The following is a 24,357-nucleotide window of genomic DNA, read 5'->3' as shown; positions in this document are numbered from 1 at the left end:
TACACTGCACATCATGGCAATGCCAGATCCTTTTACCTACTGAACAAAGCCAGAAATTGAACCTGGATCCTCACGATACTAGTCAGGTTCTTAACCTGAGCTGCAATGGGAACTCCGAATTTCAGTTTTTAATATCAAAGAAATACAAGTTAAAACCACCATGAAATACACACCCACCACCATGCTTAACAATCTGAATCTTGCTGAAAATTTGGAGCAACTAAAACCCTTCTATGGTATAAATGGGAACATACATTGGTATAAACCCCCTGGAGTTGGAATGGGTGGTATCTTTTCATGTATTCCCTGTGACCCAGCATTTTCATTCCCAGGCATGTATTCAAAAGAACTGCATTGTATGTATATCAAAAGATATTTACAAGCATGTCCACAGCAGCCCTATTCATTACAGTATCAAATTGGGAAAAAACCTCAATGTCCACATACATTATAATGGATTAAAAATTGCGGTATGTTTATATAATGGAATTCTAAACTGAATGAGAATAAATAAACCAAATGAATGTTGATGAATCTCACAAACAAGATAGTGAACAAGAAAAATCAGACAAAACTGATAAATCTATGTTAAATTTAGGAATTTCTGTTCCTCAAAAGACACCACAGTTGCCCTTGATGAGGAGAATAACACATGGAAGTGTTAGAATATTGCCCAAGATACTTGGACTAGGAGACTGTCGTCCAAGAGAGAAACTAGGTGATTCCTGGGCCTTTCACCCAGGTTCTTCCTTCTGAGTCAAAGATATAATAAAATAAGGTGGCAACAGCAAGCTCAGAGCAGGGCCTCCCGAGATGATGGACAAGAGGAAAATTCTCTGAGAGTCTGCAGGTAAACAGGACTCCCACTTGGAAACAGAAGGGCCCCCTCCTCTCTTTAGGGATTCAGAGGCAATTAGTCTCTTTTCCCTCTAATGAGGACACTGGGGCCTCCAAACCTGAAGCATATTCCCAGCAGGAGACCTGTTAGGCCCCCTCAGTTCCATTTATTGGGACTCCAGAAATCTACAGTTGCCTGAAACATGGAGGAGAGGCCACGTCTCCAGATGAGGCTGTGATGTGAATCCGCCCTTTTCCAAGGAGAAAGTGAAGATAGTGCACTGCTGATCTGAGGAGGATCAGGTGGGTCAGTGCTGAATCAGATGCACCACAATTCGAGTCTGGGTTTTACTGCTTACCTGCTGCCTCCTTTGGGACAAATCACTTTGCCTCTTTACAACTTAGTTTCTTTATCTGAAAAAGAGATTGTTCATCCAATGAGATAGTGAAAACACAATGAGATAAGAAAAGCAGTTTTGGCACAAAGCCTGGCAGGATGTGAAGTCAATCCTTGTTATTCTTGCCTTTGATATTGCTGTGAACACTGAGATAATTTGTGATTTACCCGTAGCTCACAGATGGAAGAGGCAAAACTGATGCCTAGGTCTGTTTTACTGCAGAATCTGTACTCTTGAGCCCTAAGTCATTCTGCCTCTTGTTGGGGTGGTGGGGCAAGAAATGCTCAAGAGAATGGAATTAAACTGGAACATCAGAGAGCAGCTATTGTGTGTCTTTCTGGAATGCTACACCTCTTGACTGTTCTTTTCTCCAAGTTTGTGCCAACACTCTCTCCACAGATCTATCTCTGCTTCTGTTCCTATGTAGCAGAGGTTTCTGCAAGGCTGTGGGCTCTGAGGCAGCCTTTTATCCTCATGCTACAGAAACTTATATCTTTAGAGATCGAAATTAATGCCTAAATTCTCTGTATCACTAACTCCAAGTTTTAAAAACAGAACCCTCCTGACTCAGTCTGACACATCTGATTTTGTGGTTCAGTCTCCTTTGGCCAGAAAGCCCAGGTAGTGCTCTGTGCAGGTCATATCTGCTCACTGTCCTCCAGCCACTCTGGTCTTCATGACCAGACTTTCATATATGCTGAAAATTTTTCAGCCCTACTCTTCTTTCTTCTACTGCTGATATAGCTCATCACTACTTCAGGGCCCAAATGATATCAAACTTTCCCCAGGAAGTTTTCCCTGAGCTCTTATCCAAATTAGGTCCTCCAATTATATGGTCTTAGTGTTACCACTATATCTCTCCTTGACCTTGTATTTACTTTTTATTTGTTTGTTGTCAGTCTCTCTACTCAGCCAGTAGGTGCAGAGAAGGTGCCTATTTCTATTCCCTTTAGACTCTTAGTGGCCAGAGGCAAACATGGTGGAAGGTAGGCAATCAATAAATATTTGAATAGATGAAAAATTGCAAATAGGGCTCCCTAGACCCAATGTGGAGGCATTCTAAAGAATGGATCTACCCACATGGTTACAAAGTAGTTGACAACTATCTATAATATCCATGAGAAAATAAAGGCCTTTCTTAGGAGATTGCATGAAGGACTGACTTCCAGGTTTGATTAAAGAAAGATCTTAGGGGTTTTGTTTTTTGGTTTCTTTTTCTTTTTTTTTTAATTATTTCCCCAATACACTTTTTTCTTACTGTACTGCAGGGAGCTGAGAAGATACAAAGAGCCAAGCAAGGGAGCTTGCCTGAACAGTACAATTCCGAGGGCTAGCTCCTGATCAAGTCCTGTCTGAATGGTGCAATTCTGAGGGCAGGTTCCTGAACAAGGAAATGCCTGCCTGTATGGTGTGATTCAAAGGACAGGCCCTAGAAGACAATAAGGCTCACCTGCTGACCTAACAACTACAAAATGAAGGGGCTGCTTAGCAGCACAAGAATGGAAACTACTTCTTGGATAATTCAGTCTCTCCTGTTGTTTTTTATTTTACTTTCCTGTATTGATTTGTGACTCAGTGAACTGAAATAACAATGGAATAATAAGAGTTTCACTCTGATAGAATTCCCCCCATTCAAATCTAATTTAGTTAAAGTAAGAAATTATATCCATTAGTTTGTTGCAAGTCACAATAGGTCTTAGAGTTAGGTATTTTGGAGTACACAATAGGTTGAAAATATGTATGCATTATTCATGTTAAAAAACATAATAATTATAATTCTTTTTAATTTTCTGGGAAGCTTTTAAGTTTTAATAAATTGGTTGATTGAGAAATAAAAATGATTTCTTCTTCTGTCCCCTTGCCATAATACTTTGAAGTTTTAATCTAAAAATGAACTTTGTTAATGTCAGATTCTTATACCTGTGACCTTTCTGGCTGTTAATGACTAACTTAACATAATAATAGGTAGTAACCACAAGATGCTTTGTACCAAAAGTTCTTATTTTTATATAATTTTTTTCCACATGATGTTTTGTACCCATTATAGTTTTACATGATGTATTGTATCCCTTGGTTTTAATTAAAATCCTTAGAATACAATGTATATCTACTGTACCATATAATCTAAAAGTTTAACTTTTAAAAATATGATCTAAGCACTGTGATGTGTTACAATTAAGCTGTCTATATAAACTGCTACTTATGCTAATAAAATTTGAGCAGTCCAGTGCCCTGAAAGAAAGGACAAAAAGGCTGTCTCCATTTGCATCTGCCAACGCTGTCCATCTCTGCAGAGACACGCTGGCTGCTGGAGCTGGACTCTGGCACTGTACAGCATAGTGACCCAGTTACACATACATGTATACATTCTATTTTCTCACATTACCATGCTCCATCATAAGTGACTAGAAATAGTTCCCAGCTCTACACAGTTTAGATTCTCATTTAAGTATTTGTTTATGACATGTCTCCTCTGATTAGCATGCTATCCACATAAAGGTATGAACCATTGCTTCTCTGGTTCTTAGAGAAAAGGCTGACCAAAATATGTATTCATTGAAGCTGGAGTAAAGAAATGAAGTAGTCCTTGGTACCTCATTAGAGGCAGATTGGTAGGGAGGTAAAGGTCAGACTCTAGGTAGTTCCCTCATGGTTTGGTGGGTTAAGGATCTGTTGTTATCACTGCTGTGGCAAAGGCTTGATTCCCTGGCCAAGGAACTTCTGGGTGCCAGGGTTGCAGCCAAAATTAAAAAATAGATCACAGGTTCTAACGTTGGAATGGCCAGATTTGAAATTTACCTGTTTTTCTTCATCATTATACCTGTAATATGGGTATAATGATAACAATCTCATAGATCTCTTCCAGGTTTAAATGAGATAATGCATGGCTGCTAATATCCTGATTCCATCTCTATCTTATGCTTTTGTTTCCATCTAGACAATATTAGGGCAAGAAAAGTTTTGGATGCATCAGCCTTCATTTTATTCCTTAGTTAACACCAGTGAGATGAAAGCAGGAAACCACACATTTGGAGTCTCTGAATTCCTCCTCTTGGGCCTGTCTGAGCAGCAGGAACAGCAGCCTCTCTTCTTTGGCATCTTCTTGGCCATGTACCTGATCACCGTGGTGGGGAATATTGCCATCATCCTGGCCATTGGCTCTGGTCCACAGCTCCACACCCCCATGTACTTCTTCCTGGCCAACTTCTCCCTCACCGACCTGGCTTTATCATCTACCACGGTCCCCAAGATGCTGGTCAACATCCAGGCTCACAGGCGTACCATCACCGATTCTGGCTGCCTGTCTCAGATCTACTTCTTCCTGTGGTTCATCGGTCTAGATGTGTTCCTCCTGGCAGTGATGGCATATGACCGGTTTGTGGCTATCTGCCATCCTCTGCACTACAACTTGGTCATGAGCCCCAGATACTGCATCCTAATCCTCACACATTCATACTCTCTAACCCACACCATTCTCCTGGCTCAGTTATCCTTCTGCACTGACAATAGCATTCTTCACTTTTGTGACCTTCTCCCCCTGTTGAAGCTCTCTTGTTCCGACACCTATGCCAACCAGTGTGTGTTGACCTACTGGGGAGAGGCGTTAACCATCTTGATCCCCTTGCTAATCATCATTTCTTATGCCCGCATCGTGGCTGCCATTGTGAGAATCCCATCAGCAAGGGGGAAGTGGAAGGCCTTCTCCACCTGCAGCTCTCACCTCTTGGCAATTTGCTTATTCTATGTGTCTGTACTGGCATGTAATTCCTTCCCTCCTCAGCAGATGCAGCCAGCAAGGATTGGGTTGCAACAGTGATGTATGCTGTGCTGACCCCCATGCTGAACCCTTTCATCTACAGCCGGAGAAACAGAGACATGAAGAGGGCCTTGGGGAGACTCCTGAGCAGAAGGGCACTGCAATCTCCATTAGCCCAAGGACATCATTTGGGGATTTCAGGGGAAATCAATTTAGAGAATTATCTTGGTGTCGCCATCCAAATCCTGCATCTGCCATTTGCTAGCTTTCCAACCCAGGGCAAATTAAATAATCTCATTGACCCATGGTTTCCTCACTCAAAAAAAAAAAGGAGATAATAAAACACTTTCCATCATGTAGGGTTTCTGGGAGGGTCAGAAGAAAAAAAAATAAATAAGTATAAATTTTTTAGATCTTCATTTTTTCAGTAATGGTCAACATACGCCTTTGTGGTTAATATATACATTATGCAGAAGAGGAAGAAAAGGCTCATATAGATTAAATTATTAAACTTGGAGTTAGACAACTAATAAGTGGCAGAGCCAGAATTTGAACTCAGATATCTGATTCCAACATGCATACTCTGATAAATGCACATGAAATACATATATTCATCTTTTTTTTCTTTTTTGCTTACTTCACACTGTTCACATATGCAGTTCCAATCTACAACTTCTCCAAATATAAGCAACTGATTTGAAAATGAGGTAAAATGACTAAGAAGCTAGAGAATAGAGTATATACAGCTTCAGAGATTCTGCTTCCCCAAGAGGTCACACACTCTGCTTGAGCCTAAGTCCTAACTTAGACATTTTGAAATGACTTCTGCACCAAGCCACAGGATTGGAGAGAAGCACACTTGGACCACACTGCCTGACACTCTCACCAAGTTTCTTTCATCGAACCATCATCATTCTTTAGCACTATGCCAACAGTCCATGCTTAGATGTTTTTCAAATAAAACTGTGGCCATTTCTGTGTGTTTGATTAAAGTATAGTTGATTTACATCATTGTGTCAATTTCTGCTGTACAGCAAAGTGACATAGTCATATATATATATTTTTCTCACATTATCTTCCATCATGGTCTATCTCAAGAACCTGGATATAGTCTCTCCCCTAGAGATGCAGCTAAGGATATATCCTAATAATCTGCAGAGGATTTTTTATTAATATGTAGAAGAAATTTCAGAACTTGCACTGCTCTCTGTGGGTTCTTCCCCCCATCACTGAGACTCTACTGAGATCTCACTGATGCACTCAGATTTTTTTCAATAGTTTCTGTTTTTGTTTTTGCCCATGCCTGTGGCAAGCAGAAGTTTCTGGTCCAGGGATTGAACCCTCACCACGGCTGCTATAACCAGAGCCACAGCAGTAACAATCCTGAATCCTTACCCACTGAGCCATGAGGGAATTCTGAAAATAGTTTCTTTTTAAAAATGAAAGTAAGACTTACATTAGTGTCAGAAATACTTGTGTTTAAGTACTAGATTTACCATTCACTGCCCGTGTGACTCAGCAAGTTCTCAACATCCCAGAGTCTCTGTTTCCAAATATAAACAAGTGGGTGGTTAATATCAACTATAGTTAACTGTCATCTAAGTCTCTTGTGAGAATTCATCTAAATGGTAACACATATAAAATTCTTATCACAGTGTCTAATACATATGCTGTAATCTACTTCTACTTAAAGTGCAAATAATAGAGATTTTTCTCTTTTTCTTTTTCTTCTCCCAGCACCTCCATTCCCTTCTCTTCCCTTCCACCTCTTATCAGAGAGCAGTCTGAAATTTTCCATTTACAGTGCATAAGGTGACATGTCCACTCCAACCTTTTCTCTAGTGCATGAATCACTGGTACCAGGAAATTTCCTCTAAGTTTAAAAAGGTATTGGTGATATATTCCTTTTTTAATTTTATTTTTATTAAAGTATAGTGGGTTTAAAGTGTTGTGTCACTTTCTGCTAGACAGCATAGTGACCCAGTCATACATATGTAACATTCTTTTTCTCATACTGTCTTCCATCATGTTCCATCCCAATAAATTGGATATAGTTCCCTGTGCTGTACAGGAGGACCTCATTGCTTATCCATTCTAAGTGTAATAATTTGCATCTACCAACCTCAAACTCCCCATCCACCCCACATCCTGCCCCTCCCCCTTTTAACACTAAGACTCTGACGTTACCCTGGACCACCTCTCCCTTGAATGGTGCATGCAATTGAAATTCTCTGCTACTCTCCATGCCTTCTAATGATGCTGACCATGGGTACAAGAGCAGAAGAAAATCCCTGACATTTCAAGCTGCCTGAAGTCTAGTCTAGATGTTGATTTTACTACATTTTCTTATTTTCTTTTTTTTTTTTTTTTTTTTTTTGTCTTTCTTTTGCTATTTCTTTGGGCCGCTCCCGCGGCATATGGAGGTTCCCAGGCTACGGGTCTAATCAGAGCTGTAGCCACTGGCCTACGCCAGAGCCACAGCAATGCAGGATCCGAGCCGCGTCTGCAACCTACACCACAGCTCACAGCAACGCCGGATTGTTAACCCACTGAGCAAGGGCAGGGACCAAACCCGCAACCTCATGGTTCCTAGTCGGATTCGTTAACCACTGCGCCACAACGGGAACTCCATTTTCTTATTTTCTAGTATTTGAGTTTCAGTTGAATCATAAACATGCACTAGTCAATGAATTAAATGGCCAAGAACCATTTTAAGTGCCAGTTCCCTGTCTGCGTACACTGTCAAACTGACATCAAGAAAATGCTTGGAGATTTTGAGATTAGGAACAGTAGATATCCCATGTCACCACACCCACAGAGCAAGAGCTCCTCATTTTCCTCTCCTGATTTAATTCTGTATCTTTTCATATTCACTTCTTCCTACAATGAAAAATGTCTCCTATGTTCTGTTTTGCAATGACCTACCCTCACTTCAAAACCCATTGCAAACGTTTCCTTCTGAGTGAAGTCCTCCTGGGTTCATTGATTCAGAGAGAGTTATTAATTCATACTTCTATATACCCACAGATCTTTGCAGGCTTCTCTAGAAAACTACTGTAAATAGCTGTTAACATTTAGCTATTTGTGGTCCAGGTGTTTAGCTGCATGAGGAGAGAAAGTGTATCTTACATGCAATAATTCAAAGAGTGTGCAACTGGTGAATGAATAAACAAATAGACAAGTGAATAGAATATTCAGAAATTTAAGTTTAGAGTATAATAAGTGCTCATACAAACATCCATTGTTTAATAAATGTACTATAACAATGAGTACATTGGTGTAAAGTACTAGAAGGAAACATGGTAAATTTCTCTTTAATGTCTGCATAGAGAACAACTTTGACTCAAAGTCAAGAGGCGATAAAAATTTGATCATATAAGTGCTTTAAACTTTTCATGGTGAAGCAAAACTATAAAAAAAAGTCAAAGACAACTAACTGAAATAAGATATTTGTAATGTCTGTCACAAATAAAAGCAAACAGCATTTCAACCAAGAGACCAAAACATACCAACACAATTCACTTCCTGATATGATATAATAAGGATACAGTTTCACTTTTTTGGCATGTCAAAGTCCTATCATCTGGGTTCAATCATAAGGAAACATCAGACAACTCCAGATGAGGGATATTCTACAAAATAACTGTCCAGGACTCTTCAGAAGTGTCAAGGTCATGAAAAACAAAACTGTACAAAATTAAAGGAAAGTTTAACAGCGAAATGTAACATGTGATCTTGGGATTTGATCCTATCTGAAAAATGATATTACTGGGACAAGTAACAAAATTTGAATGAGGTCTGCTGACTATTTAAGAGAATTTTATCAATATGAATTCTTTGATTTGATAATTACACTGCAGTAATTGGGGACACTGATAATAAGGTATATAAGAACACTTTTTACTATTTTTTTAGTATTTTGCAAGTCTAAAATTTTTCCTTAATCAACAAGTATAAAGAAATTCAAAAGCAAAAAGTTAAAAAAGAAATCAATAGTAATAAAATATGAAGGAAAACCTTAAATATTTGGAAATTAACCACCACACTTCAAAAACACACAAGTCAAAAAAATAAATCACATGGGGTATAAGATATTATTTTGAATATTAAGATGCTAAAAAGACAATGTATCCAAGTGGATGAGTTGCAGATAAAGCAATGTTTAAAGGGAAATTTATCACATTAAGTGCTTACAATGAAAGAGAATAAAAAGCACCATCTAAATCTTCTAGCTTAGGAAGCTATAGAAGGAAGGAAAAGATAAACCAAAAGTAAGATTGGGAAGAAATAATAAAGATAAATGCAGAAGCTAGTGAAATATCACACTGATAAGAAATAGAGATAATTAAAAGAAACAATTTGATTCTTTGAAAAGATCGGAAAAGTTGATAAACCGTTGCTAGATAATTAGGAATAAATGAGGAAAAATTAGACTGTATAAGGAAGGAAAGGAAATTTCTCTCTGATAAGTGATGGTGAACTTTATATGAACAAATTTGTTAAATTGGAAGAGAGAAACAAATTCCTTGAAAAATACAGTGGTTCAAAACTTATGTGTGATTGATTAGCTCTGTGAATATAATTAAAATCATTTAATTGCACACATTAAGTGGGTGAACTGTGTGACATATGAATTATATCTTAATACCAAAAAAAAAATAACCAGGTGGTTTAACAGCAAATTCAACACACAGAAAATAAGATTAATAAACTCATAATGGAATCATAAAGAGAGAAGAAATTAAAATAGTGTAATGGGGTCACCATGCTGTAGAATAGAAAAAAATATATATATATATATAAATAAATGATTAAATAATAAAAATAAATTTAAAAAGGAATGTAATAGAGACTTAAAAGCCATGAAGAAAACATGGAAAATGTTAACATACACATGTTTATTTAGTTAAAGCCCCAGAATGAGAAGACAGAAATAATGGGGCAGAGACAATATTCTAGATTATAGTGTCTGAGATTTTTCCAAAACCAGTGATAAACATCAACTCACAGACTCAAGAAGTCAAGTGAAATCAAAGCAGAGTGAACATAAATGAAAATACAACAGTAGTTTTCAGCCAAACTACTGAAAACCTAAGAGAAACTCAAAAGTTGCAGGAGGGAAATTAGTGTGAAAATAGCAAGAACAAAACTGCACCTGATAGAAGTGGAAATTTAACTGCCACCACAACCCTGACTTCTGATGAAATCTCTAGGACTGTGTACAGCTGCCTCCAGCATAATTCACTGTCCATATTATATTTAATTGCATACATGTGAACAACTATACCCCATGCACAAAAATGCATAATTATAAAGGCATGGAATCAACACCTCCTCTGCCTGACACAGTATCTGGAAAATGGCAAAAATTAATAAACATGGGTTGAGTCATTTAATAAAAAAAATAGTCATCACACATTCATTAGAATAACAACTGAAATTTTGACTGACATTATATATTTTGATATATATTAGTCTAAAAACAAGATTTGCATATGCCAGATTTTTGTGTCTGTAACTTCTTCAGCTTGTGGAAATTGACTGGCCATGAGATAGTTTGTGCTGAGTCTCCTCTTTCCCACATGATATGCTACACTTGTTTGTCCTTGAATTGTACTCATTAAATTTAGTTAAGTTGAAGATTTTAGAATGTGATGTATTGCTACTGTACCATGTGATCACAAAACAAAGCCCCATAGTTTTCCAATGTACTTACTATGATGTAATCTGTAATGAAAAACTGTCTATATAATCAACCAGTTATACCAATAAACTTTGAGCAGTCCAGTGCCCTGAAAGAAGGGACAAAGAGGCTGTCTCCATTGCAAAAGCCAACACGTGTCCCTCTCCTATCGGGAAATGTGTATACTCCCTGGCTGTCGGAGGTGGCCTCTGGCAAGGAGAGCTGCAGAAGAGGGACCACATCACAGAAGAAGCGATGGATGGTGTTGACAGCACAGAATGAAAGCTTAGCCATAAGCAGGGTATGTAAGAGGGCGGCGAGGCTGGTGAGAACCCAGCATGCTGCAAGAAGGAGCACGCACACAAGAGGACTCTTGAGTGTGGAGTAGTGCAGAGGTCTGCAGATGGCTGCATAGCGGTCATAGGCCATCACCCCCAAGAGGAAGTCATCCAGTGCCCCGAATGTCATGAACAAGTGCATCTGGGATAAACACCCCTCATATGAGATGGTCTGACTGTGTGTCTGGATGTTCACCAGCATCTTGGGGACAGTGGTGGAAGAAAAGCAGGCATCAGCCAAAGAGAGGTTGGCCAGGAAGAAGTACATGGCATGTGGAGGTGTGTGTCAGAGCCAATGGCCAGGATGATGAGCAGATTTCCCAACATGGTGGCCAGGTACATGCCCAGGAAGATGTTGAATAGGAGATACTGCTGCTCTGATTTCTCAGAGAGACCCAAGAGAAGGAATTCTGTGACAGCGGACCAGTTGTTTTGGTACATGATACCTCTCTTTCTAGAAAGAGAAAACAGATATAGGAAAATTGTAGAAGGAGTAACACATGTGGCCTCCAATGATATAATCATAATGATGTGGTCATATTCTATTCAGTAGATGTGATTTTATCAGATCCCTAGACCCTCCCTCCTCAATCTCCCTTAACGCTTCCCTACCCTTCAGTCCATCTGAGAAGGGAGAACAAGCAGGCAGAGGTATTAAGGCACAAAAGCAAAGTGCTATATGCTGGCCCAGGAGGTGAGGTTCACGTTATTTCCATCCTTGCTCTGTAGCATATAGGCATTCAGAACTACCATTTGCTGAACCCAAATCCCTGTACATCATAGCATCTCTAACTAAGTTACCTGTGAGTAGCTTGCTTTTGTTACCTGCATATCATGGAAGAAGCTCAGGAACATTAAGTCAATTTCACCAAGTCCCAAAGAAACAAATAAATACAAACCTGGACTCTGACGCTCTTCACCACATTCTTAAACACCCTGAGTAAAGGTCATCTCTGAATTGAACCTTCCTCTGCAAGAAGAAGACCTACATGACTTGCTCTGTAGGGGAGCAGGTACCACATATCATCTCAGGATGACCTAGAACAGGAGGCAGGGATAGGGACTGGGGTCTCTGTGGGTCTCAGAGGGAAAACAACCCTGCCCCTTTCTCATAGCACTCACCGTATTTCTCTGCCCCCCCCCCAAAAAGGAACCCACCCTGTTCCTACAGGTCCGTTTTGGTCTCAGAGGCCCATGCCTCAAGCACTGAAGGCTCTTCTTAGCCTATGATGGATGAGAAGGGTGAGAAGACCCACAGCTGCAGGTGACACTGGGCCAGCTGCAGAGTAGCACCCAGATTGTGGTGTTGGTGGTGAGAGGTGTTTTGGGCACATTCTCATGGGCATATGTCTAGGTTCTGGGTCTCTGGAGCATGAGTCCCTGGATCCACAGGGACAAACATGAAGTAATTGCTCCAGCTTCACACTTTGTCTCCTGGCACCAGAATTCACTGAGGAGCATGGGAGGAGGGAGTGAAGAGTATGTTTATTGGTGGTTTTGCATGTGGTAAGTTTTGTCTCTGGGGATGTGTATATCTGTTCTTAGTGTGGTGGTTGCTCTGGGGTTTCCCCTGGGAGAACTGGAAACTGTGGAAGAAGGAAGTCTATTACATCTAGAATAGATGGGCAATGAGGTCCTACTGTACAGCACAGGGGACTATATCCAGTCTCTTGGGACAGACCATGATGGAAGATAGTATGAGAAAAGTGTGTGTGTGCGTGTGTGTGTGTGTGTGTGTGTGTGTGTAAAACTGAGCCACCATGCTGTACAGCAGAAAGTGACTCAATGCTGTCAATCAACTATAGTCCAATAAGAAATTTAAAAAAGCAGAAGGGAGCAAGAACAGGAGGTGGAGTACAGCTAACTTTAACTCTGAACTGGCCCAAAGATTTCCTTGTACTTTACTTGCTCTGAGCCTTTCAGTTTCAAATTATGGCTAAGAGGGCAATTCGTTTAAACTGCTGGCTCCCACCCACCTTGGGAAACTGGGATAAACCAACAATCCAGGAAATGGCAGTAACAATATTAAAAAGTTAGAACATCATGGAGAACAGGGAGATGGTTTTGAGACAGAACGTGATGTGGGAACAGAAGGCTGGTTTAAGACTTGGCTTCATCAAATGGAAAACTTCAGAAGGGGCACACAAGTTGTCAAGGAATTTGGTGTGATACAATGTTGAGCACCTTGAGGGATGGGAAGCCCTAACCAGTCCTAAACAGTCTACCATTGACACAGACCCCTGGTGGATATGGTTCAGGGAGTGTCAGAAAATTCTAAGTCTTCCTTGCACCCTTGGATTACACAAGTGACTACTATTAATGATTCCCTTGATGACCCAAAATTATTGTCTGCCCTGAGGAGCACTCTGTTACCCAGATCCTCACTTCCAAAAATGACATGTAAACCCCCCCATTTCAGAGTGTCCAGGGATAGCTCCTATCAGGGTAGGACCCCCATCAAAAGACATGGTATTGGAGACTCTGGTATTGGCTTCCCAATGATTATGGGATATGGTTTCTAGGAAAAATCCCATGGAGCTCCAGGCTCTTCTATGACAAGCTACCCAGTACATCCAATCTCCTCCTACCCAGAACTTGGGTTCCTAAGGTGCAGAACCCACTGCCCTATTCCCTGATCTAACACAGTGCCAACCCCTCCAACCTCATTAGGGGCATGGCATGTCTTGGGAAAACAAGGACTTCAAGGATTGAGACTCATTGTATAAGACCTTTCAAGAAAAAGGAAAATTATCCCTGCTATTTCTCAACTTAACAGCCCAATTTGCCCTGATGTTAAAACTAGAAGGAATCAGTGGTTGCTAGTGGTAGATTAGCCTTATGCCATAGTTCCATTCATTAAGGCCCTTATACTTAACATAATTGTAATAATCAAGGCCATTCAGGCTTCATGGGCAAATACTTGGCTGTTTTAGGCTTGTGTGATATGTTCAATTAAGTGCCAACTTGAACAACATCTTGGCCTCAGTTTATACTCACTTTTGAAAGGACAAGATACACCTCTGCTTGAGTACCTCAACAGATCTGTCACCACACACAATCTCTGTTGGCAAGCATTTAATCAGACCAATCTGTCCCAGGCACCTGATAATGATACTGCCTTGGTTACATCCTCTTAGGAGATTCACTAGATACACACACAACAAATACCACCACTGCACTTAGTAAGAGGGGAGGGGGTCTTCCCCACCTAAGGTTCAGGGGCCTGCTAACTCCATTAAATTCTTAAGCACCATCTAATCCACTGAGGGCCATTCCATTCATGACCAGGCACAAAGATAACTCCCCACTTTGGCAGCTTCAACAAATCTCAAGCAGGCCCAACACTTGTTATGTATTTTTGGCTTCTAGAAGCAGGATATTCCCTATTTACAAATACTTCCAAGGCCTATTTATGGGATCACCAGCAAATCAGCCCACAATGAATAGGGCCCATTATAATAGAAGGCCCTGGATTTGGCACAGAAGATCATGTAACAGACATTTTCATTAGTGCCTATTAGAAACTCCATTAAAATATAGGCTCTGAGTGTTCCTGTCATGGCTCAGCAGTTGGTGAAACCAACTAGCATCCATGAGGACACAGGTTGGATCCCTGTCCTTGTGGTTAAGTATACAACTTTGCAGTGAGTTGTGGTGTAGGTTGTAGATGCAGCTCAGATTCTGAGTTGCTATGGCTGTGGCATAGGCTGGTGGCTAGAGTTCTAATTAGACCCCTAGCCTGGGAACCTCCATATGTCGAGGATGTGGCCCTAAAAAGACAAAAAGACTAAATAAATAAATAAATAAATAAATAAATAAATAAATAAAGGCTCTGGTATCTACTTCCTTTTTCTCTTGTTATCTCTGAACTGCCCATACAAGCTATAACTTGCCCACAGAGTTCTGGCATAAAAGATTGCCTACTTAGGCCCCATGCTATACACTGTTAGAGCTGGATTCATCCTGAGCTTTGCTGGAAACAGAAGTTATCACAAGATCTGAAACTTTTATCCTCTACACTCATTTACCCACTATACTCTAAGTCATTGAAACATCACCCTAAAAGCTGAGATGGTTTTGGAGGCCTCTTTGCTGAAATGGAAATGGTATCTATAGGATGGAGCAAACCTGAACCCTGATATATTCCACCTGCAGGAGGTGGCCTTCTCAGTCCTCTATCCTTTGCCAGATGCCAGAATGCCAGAGGAGGTCATCCTTCTCCTGGATTCCTTGGCTACCTGAGGAAATATTTTGGGACTAACTAAGTGAACAGGAAAGGGAGTTCAAATATTTACATATGTTAGCACCACCATTATACACGATGGAGCTCACTGGAGAACTGCTGCTTTTCATTGCCCAATTGAGATTCCCCTGATCAAGGATGGAATCCATTGGTCAGAACAGTTGATTGAACTCCAGGTGCTCATCTTGGCATTGGTAGAGGCCCTGGGCAGCACCTGGCTCCAATTATACATCTTTAGAAACTGGCCATTGCCAGTGGTTTAGCACTTTGTTTTTGGCCAATAGCAAGAATAATTCTCATTCAGGGTTGCCCTCTTTGGAATAATGAACTCTGGGAATTCCTTGGTTGTCAAATATAAAAGATACAAATTAAGATCTTACATGTCTCTGCCAAAAGCAAGACTCAGACTTCTGAGGCCCAATCTAACATCCAAGCTGATAGATTTGCACAGATTTTAGAGGCCAGAGATGAAACTACTTCATGTAAAAGTCCAGATGTATTTCCTTTCCTTTTGGCTCAGAGCCTATGAAACATCAGGTCATAGAGGCCCCTCTGCCCTTGTGTCTTGGGCTACATGCAAAGGGTGTTCCCTTTACTCTGTTATAGACCACATGGTGTTAAGCCTAGGCACCCTATGTGAAAAGACCCATCATTGGCTATATAATCACTGAGGTGGCACTCCCATGGAGATTCCATAGAGTCACTGGCAAATAGGTTTTATTGAGCCACTGTCCCCAATAGCCAGTGCCACCACCTATGATTTGACCTTGGTAGATAATCTACAGTGGCATCTTTCTTTTTTGTCTTTTTTTTTCTTTTAGGGCTACACCAGCAGCATATGGAAACTCCCAGGCTAGGAGTTGAATTGGAGCTATAGCTGCAGGCCTACACCATAGCCACAGAAATGCCAGATCTGATCTGTGTCTGTGACTTATACTGCAGTTCAAAGAAATTCCGCATCTGTAGCCCACTGAGCAAGGACAGGGAATGAATCCCATCTTCATGGATACTAGTCAGGTCCATTACCACTGAGCTAGAATGGGTAACTCCTAGAGTGGAATATTATTTTCCCATCCACCAGACCTGCCACTGCTCAAGGTAGCACACAGAACCTCATCAAAACACCCCTTATTTCTTGTGGATTCCCAGAAAAAAGACCAAGGCACTCACTTCTCTTCTCAAAATGCATGATGCTGGACTTGTGGACAAGGCATTCAAGGAAACTTCCACCTCCCCTATCAGTTCCATGCTGCTGGTTTTATAGACCATAACAATGGCTCACTTAAACTAATCTTCCTGAAATTACAAAAGAATCTATGGTCTTCAAAATGGGTATACCCCAACTGATGGCCATCTCTATACTAAATCCTACCTTTGTGACTCTCTACTCCATACAGAAAGATCAACATCAGTGCCACTAAGATGCAGTATAGCCATCCTGCTAAGGTTGATTGCTGCAGAAAGATAATGAGGTACTATTCAGAGAGTAAGAGACAATAAATAAAATGCTGTGAATAATGACATGAGGACACTGCCTCATGTAAAGGACTCAATAAATGGTAATTGTTATTTATTGTTATTACTACTGTGATTAATTAGATCCCTTTAGCTCTCTAGATCCTCATTTCATGCTGATCTAGACAAAGTCAAAAGACTAAACTTTTTCAAATGAACAGGACAGCTTTAAAGAGTTGTGAAGTGACATTTTAATAACTTTGTATTTTAGGATTCTTTATTGGTAATTTTGGATCAGTATGATATTTGATTTTCCTAAGCTATTAAACACAGCTTGATGTTACTAACATCATTTTTATCTACTTCTTTAAATAACCATTCTGCATATAAGGATATTAAAGCAAAAATATAGAAACATTAAAAATGTAACCAGATCTAAGGCAATTTCTTTCTCTATTACACCTAATACTGCCAATTTCATTTCAGTAAAACATGATCTATCACATTCCCTTAACATTGTTCATTTGAATTTTCCTGACTGTTGTAGTATTCTTTACATTTAAGTTGTAAATATTGTCAGTTGTTTCAGCTTAATTTTGCCTTGGATCATTGCTCTAGGAAGATTTCTAGCTAATGTGCATGGGGTGGTAAGAATGAAAAAATACATCCACCCACGTCAGTGCTCAGGCAACTGCTGTGTAAAAAGGGGAAGTGAGCTCTTGCTTGTGTGCTGGGTACAATGATACATTAAAACTACAGGTTCACAGCAGCATCATTCACAATAGCCAAGAAACAACCTGAGTGTCTGTTGACAAATGAATGGACAAAGAAAATGTGGTGTATATACAAGCATACATACAATGGAATATGATTACACCATGAAAAACAAAATCTTGTCATTTATAACAGCATGGATGGACACTCAGGATATTAGGCTAAGTGAAATAAATCAGTCAGGTGTTCCCCTAATGGCTCAGTGGAAACAAATCTGACTAGCATCCATAAGGACACAAGTTCAATCCCTGGCCTTATTCAGTGTGTTAAGGATCCGGTGTTGCCATGAGCTGTGGTGTAGGACATAGACAAGGCTCAGATCTGGTGTTGCTGTAGTTATGGTGTAGGCCAGCAGCTATAGCTCCAGTTCGATCCCTAGCCTGGGAACTTTCATAGGCCAGAGCTGTGACCTTAAACACACAAACACACACACACACACACACACACACACACAAAAGAAAGAAGTCAGACATCAAAAGACAAGTACTGTGTGATATCACTTGTGTATGGAATCTAAAAAAATTCAACTCACAGAATCAGACAGTAGATTGGTGGTTGCCAGGGGCCAGGGTGGGAGGTGAGATAAAAGGGAAGATGTTGATCAGAGAATACAGCTAATAAGAAGAATTAGTTCTGGAGATCTAAGGTAGAGCATAGTGGATAATCAGAATTTATAGCTTCTTGAGGTATTGACCTTTTTATCCATATATAATGTCCTTCTTTATTTCATGTAACCATTTTTTTACTTAAAGTTTTTATTTTTTTTCTGATAGTTAACATAGCCACCTCAGCTTTCTTTTAGTTACTCTTTTCATGGAATATCTTTTTCCATCCTTAAACTTTTATTTGTGGCTCTGAATTTAAATTGAATCACATGTAACAGTTTATGGTCAGATCATGGTTGTTTTTTAAAAAAAAAACCCATTCTGCCAACCTCTGCCTTTTAATTGAATAGCTTAATTCATTTTCATTTTAAATAATTGCAACTAAGGAAGGACTTAACTTGTACCATTTTATTACTTGTTTTCTGTCTTTCATCTTTTTTGTTTCTCAATTACCCATTACTTCCTTCTTTCATATCTAATTGATTTTTTTCTCATATACAGTTTTGATTCTCCTCTCATTTACTTTATGTGTGTATATATATACACACATATAAGCTATTTCTATATATAAGCAATATATAGTTATGTTTTCATAGATAAAATAGCTGAATCATGGGCAATATAGCACATAGCATCTGAAATAAGGGCCTGGATTTGAATCAGGGCATCAAAGAGTTTTCAAGCTTAATCTGGCAAGAAAGAAATATGGCTACATTTTGGCTCCCTAAGTCATTGGAAAGCTGTTCCTTAGCAAAAATGTTTAATATTGTCAAAGCAAAAGAGAGAGGCCTTTTAGTGAAGTGATTCAATGGTGTTGTTTGGCTTCAAACTGTCTTTGGCTCAAGCTTTATTTTGCTAGTTACCTTATTTTTAAAATCACATAAAAGGGAGACAATAAACACACACGTTATGAGTCTGTTGTGTGCTTCATGTGAGAAAGGCTTACACATTACTCAGTACATAAGTATTAATAGCCTTCCTTTAAGTGAAATATCATATAACAATGAACATGATTTGTGTTTAATAGAAATTCATATATAAGACTAAGACAGCCAAGACAGCTATTTCATTCTAATCTGGTCATCAAGGGATGCTTCCTGTAGGAGACTATATTTTAGCCTTGAGAAGAAGGTCAATGGAGAAATAGAAGGAAGTGAGGTGGTTTAACTATAAGATGTGATCAGAAATCTTGGGAATTACCATCACGGGACAGGAGAAATGAATCCAACTAGGAACCAAGAGGTTTTGGGTTCCATCCCTGGCCTCGTTCAGTGGGTTAAGATCTGGCATTGTACTAGATGTGGTGTAGGCCTGCAGCTACAGCTTTCATTAGACCCCTAGCTTGAGAATCTCTATGCCGTGGGTGTGGCCCTAAAAAGACAAAAGATAAAAGCTAAAAAGGCAAACAAAACCAATACAAACAAGTGACAGGCAGTGAGCACTATATATTTGGCAGGGAATGTCAGGAGCATCCTGTGTGGTTACTCTGTGCTTTCACCCAACAAAAAGGGTGAAACATCTGAAGCCAGTGGCTTTCCCCAGAGGTGGTAGCAGGGAATGGTAAACAAATATCTGAGCAGTAGCCTTGAGGATTGGCTAATAAAGGAAGGGTGACCTGAGGTTAGGTTCCAAGGTTATGACCTTGCCTTTTGTTAGAGGACAGAGGCATAAGCCACAGATACTAAACTAGCAGTTTTATTTGAGCTTGAGAGCAATGGGGCAGAAGATACCTAACATGTTGTGGGAGGGGAGAACTCTGGGGGTAGTTGTCCTTTGGAGAAATGGAAAGATTCAGGGGAGACCAAGTGGAAGCTTTATAAATTCAAGGGGGAAATTGGACCCAGATGTCCCTGCCTGGTACTCCATCCTCAGTGATACATGAGACATCTCCCAGGTAAGCCCTCACAGGGGTTGGAAGAGGCAGGTCCAGAACATTATTGTCCCTCTTAGACACCTATGTCAGGCTAGGCAGAAGTTGCACTATACCTTGAGGTTTCAAGAAAGGGATGTGGTGACACCTGGGAGGGAGAAGACTTGTAATTCCTCTGGATCCATGGAGACAGTCCTGCACATGGATAATGGATGTCTGTGTGCATACTCTCCCCTCCACCTAACACCAGGGACTTAGTGACACAGTAGTAGAGGATGCTCCCAGGAGGAAACAGGAGCTGCGGGTATCTACAGCTGACAGAAGACCATAAGAATCCAAGGAAGGGAACATCACTTTCAAGAAGCACAAGAAGATTGTCTGCAGTCAATCAGGTGCCTTTGCTGTATGCTGTTTCTTGGCTCAATTTTGTCTTCTTTTTTGACTAATCATCCCATAGAGTATAATGTAAAAAAATGGACTAAATACATGAAGCAGGACTACCATGTTCTTCCCAGGTAAGAAATCAGCTTTGAGAATGAATGCCTGATGAGAAGGTGTGAATCTCTGATCTCAGAGAATTGGTCATCACTGGACCCTGAATAAGAAAGTTAACTTAGGCTCATGCCAAAGATGGAGGTTTTTGATCTATACTGCAAAAGTGAATCTTCCTTTACCCATTACTTGTGAGTCCCCTCCTCTGACCACAGGATTTGTATCATCAGCTGATGAATAGGGAGATTGGGGAGAAAATCTTCTCACCCAAGTTCACTTCCTCTTTCTCCGCCTCCAGGCCAGAGATCAGATCTGAGCTGCAGTTGTGACCTATGCCACAACTTCAACAATGCTCGATCCTTAATCCACCATGCCAGGCCAGGGATTGAACCTGCATCCCAGTGCTCCAGAGAGGCCTGCTGATCCTGATGTGCCACAGGGGGAATGCCCACATTCAGTTCAATGCTTTTTAAATGGCTTTCTTCCTTCCTTTATAAATGATGTGGAAAGAAGCATCTTTTATTTTAAAAGATGACTATTTATCAACCACAAGTTAGATTTATTTATGATTATCTAGATGTGGGTTCGTCACTGATAATCCTTAATCAGAGGCAGACCTAAACCTGCTTTGCAGACTGCCTCTGTTGTTCCTGTGATCAACAGCCATGGAGTAGGAAAAAGGAAAGTAATGTCTCAACAACCTTCTCCCCCTTTCTTCCTCTCTCACTTTCTCTCTCTCACCAATGCTGCCCCATATCCGTTTTCTGTACATCACTAAGTCAAGGTTTTAAAAGAACAACTGAAAGCACAAATTTGGCTCTTATTTTTTTTCCATATTCAGGATGAAGAATATTGCGATAGAAATTCTATTTATACCTACTCAGTTTAAGGACAAGATGGAAAAAAAATCCATGTCATCCATAATGTAAGAACCATCAACTGACAGTATTGGAATGTCCAACCTCACAAGACACTCTGAATTCAACCTCTTGGGACTCTCCTCTCGCCCAGAGGACCAAAATCCACTCTTTGTCCTCTTTCTTATCATGTACCTGGTCTCCTTAATGGGAAACCTGCTCATCGTCTTGGCTATCCGCTCTAATCCTCAACTCCAAAATCCCATGTATTTCTTCCTAAGCGTCTTGTCCTTTGCTGATATTTGCTACACAACAGTTATAGTCCCCAAGATGTTGGTGAACTTCGTATCAGAGACAAAGACCATTTCCTACAATGAATGCCTGGCACAGATGTATTTCTTCCTGGCCTTTGGAAACATGGACAGTTATCTCCTGGCAGCTATGGCCATTGACCACTATGTAGCCATTTGTAACCCTTTCCACTATGTCACTGTTATGAACCACAGACGCTGTGTGCTGCTACTGGCTGCCTTCACAGCTTTCTCCTACCTTCACTCCCTCTTGCATGTCCTCCTGGTGAGTCGCTCACCTTCTGTGCATCAAATGTTATCCATCATTTCTTCTGTGATGTCAACCCCATTCTGAAGCTGGATTGCTCTTAAATGTCTGTAAATGGAGTTGTTGCCATGACAGAAGGGCTGGCATCTGTGATGGCCCCGCTTGGCTGCATCATCATCTCTTACCTGAGAATCCTCATAGCCATCCTCAAAATCCCCTCAGCTGCTGGAAAATGCAAAGCCTTCTCCACCTGCAGCTCCCATCTCACTGTGGTGACTCTGTTTTATGGGAGTATTAGTTATGTCTATTTCCAGCCATTGTCCAGCTACACTGTCAAGGACCGAATAGCAACAGTCATCTACACTGTGCTGACATCAATGCTGAACCCATTTATCTTCAGTTTAAGAAATAAAGACCTGAAACGGGGCTTGGAGAAACTGATAAGCAGGATTAAGTCTCACATGGATAGGCTTTCTATGGCAAAAGCCAAAAAAATTTGTTGGCCCTGATTACAATGTGTAGGGGTGGGGGTGTGTGCACACATGCACACTCCTACACACACAGCCTCTGAGGAAAGTCTTCCATGGAGAAATATTATTTCATCAACGGAACCTGAACCTTTTCATTTTCCACCCTATGGTCTCTGTTATGCCACGGTTGGACCGTTCTACCCATGTCTTTGTTCATATAATACAATGCTACTTGCCCCTAGCACCTCTCCTTTCTAGAAAACCATAATCCCTTTGCTGTTTCCATATTTATTTGGAACCTCCTGTATTTCCATCTATTTATAACTTCAGCCAAATTTGGTCACTTAATTTTTTGCATACATCTATTTGGAAATCTATATGCATGCAAAGGTACTTATGCACACATAAACACAATGTTCTAGTTAAATTTCTATAAGTTTTTGCAGGTGTGGGTATGTGTGTTTCACCTCCAGATCAGACCAGGTGCTTCCCAATTGCAGCATCTCTGTTCCACAATCATGTGCTGATAGTACCATGGTCCCTGTTTAAAAATTCTTCCAACATATGGATATCTTACGGATATCCTGGGCTTTTGGGTTGTTAGATTTATGACAGAGAAATCACTTAATTGACTATTATTTAGTCAGCTCTATGCCTTTACACATGTTTTGGTCTCTAGTCTTCCTCATGTCCGTGTGCTCAGAGTGAATTCATTACTTTAATCTTTCTGTGGCTCCTTGCCTGTGTGTTCTTCTCTCTTAGGGATGGCTGTTTTTCCAAATATTTGTTATCTGTTGATTTTGTTTCAGAATGACAGAAGGATTATTTATTCTGTTTAATCAGAAATGCTTCTGGGTGTTCCCTTTGTGGCTCAGTGGTTAATGAACCCAACTAGGATCCATGAAGATGACGGTTCGATCCCTGGCCTCACTCAGTGGGTTAGGGATCCAGTGTTGCTGTGAGCTATGGTATGGGTTGCAGATGTGGCTCAGATCCCACATTGCTGTTGCTGTGGTATAGTTGTAGCTGCAACTCTCATTTTTACCCTAGCCTTGGAACTTCAATATGCTGTGGGTACGACTCTAAAAAGCAAGCCAGCCAGCCAGCCAGACAAACAATCAGCCACCAGCAAGAAAGAAAGAACAAGCAATGGATATACTTCAATTAAAAAAAAAGCAATGGATGTAAGTTAATAGGAATAACTCTTTGGTTTAAAATGCCTGGTATGAATGACACTTTCAATTGAGTTAAAAATGAATTATACAGAAAAACATTCAGAACCAGAGAGAGAAAAATGCCATAGTTTTCACATATGTATGGGATCAAAAAACCAAAACAAATTAACAAATATAACAAAACAGAAACAGACTCATAGAACACACCAGTGGTTGCCACAGGTGAGGGGACATTGTGGGAGGTGGGGGTACAGATATGGGCAAAAGAGGTGAAGGGGATTAAGAGGTGCAAATTCCCATTTATAAAAGTGAATAAATCACAGGAATGTAATGTATACAACAGGGAATATAGTCAATAACACTGTAATAACTTTGTATGGCATGCAATTTTTAAAATATTGAATCACTATGTTGTAAACCTGAAACTAATATAAGGTGAGTATACCTCCACAAAATAAGAAAGAATAGCAGTCAGATGAATTATTTTATACTGTGTTGTTGTGGAAAATGGCAGTTTGTGTGATTCTTCTGGTATTTGTATTTTAGTAGATAGAAATATCCAAGTCAAACAAATTAATCTTCCATGGTATTTTAGGCAAGGACTTAGTGGAGGTACTTGAAGTTTTAAATGATAGAATAGGAATCTTTGAACTGCTTTAATTTTGCCTCAGTCAGCCCTAACTTAGGGTAGAGCATTGTGTGGGTGAGGATTTATTCCTCGATTTCATTCCTTTATTACATGTGTAGCATGTAAGTTTGAACTTTCATGCCAGTTCTCATCAATTGATGAGGACATCTTGCATTGCTGCAGTGAGAAAACATGTGTCTCCCTCTGGGATGAATGA

General features: G+C 40.1%; 1 protein-coding gene and 2 pseudogenes across 1 annotated transcript; 2 read left to right on the top strand and 1 right to left on the bottom strand.

Annotated features, from left to right (window-relative positions):
- Window positions 1-4,242: 4,242 nt before the first annotated feature.
- LOC100515070 lies at window positions 4,243-5,330 on the top strand (annotated as a pseudogene).
- A 5,312-nt stretch (window positions 5,331-10,642) lies between these two features.
- LOC100621124 (olfactory receptor 1G1-like) lies at window positions 10,643-11,314 on the bottom strand. Its single transcript, XM_021082254.1, has one exon. It carries the CDS (start codon window positions 11,279-11,281, stop codon window positions 10,745-10,747), a length of 537 nt encoding a protein of 178 aa, XP_020937913.1. The 5' UTR covers window positions 11,282-11,314; the 3' UTR covers window positions 10,643-10,744.
- Window positions 11,315-21,405: 10,091 nt separating this feature from the next.
- Window positions 21,406-22,376, top strand: LOC100153237 (annotated as a pseudogene).
- Window positions 22,377-24,357: the final 1,981 nt, after the last annotated feature.

Source organism: Sus scrofa, unplaced genomic scaffold, assembly GCF_000003025.6.
Source record: "Sus scrofa isolate TJ Tabasco breed Duroc unplaced genomic scaffold, Sscrofa11.1 Contig59, whole genome shotgun sequence".
Taxonomy (NCBI): Eukaryota; Metazoa; Chordata; class Mammalia; order Artiodactyla; family Suidae; genus Sus; species Sus scrofa.
Note: the sequence above shows the minus strand (reverse complement) of the source record. Positions and strands in the feature narration are given on the sequence as shown.

What these genes read in the sequence shown, in the direction of transcription:
- LOC100621124 (XM_021082254.1), bottom strand. Translation starts at nt 11,281, where the DNA reads ATGTACTTCTTCCTGGCCAACCTCTCTTTGGCTGATGCCTGCTTTTCT.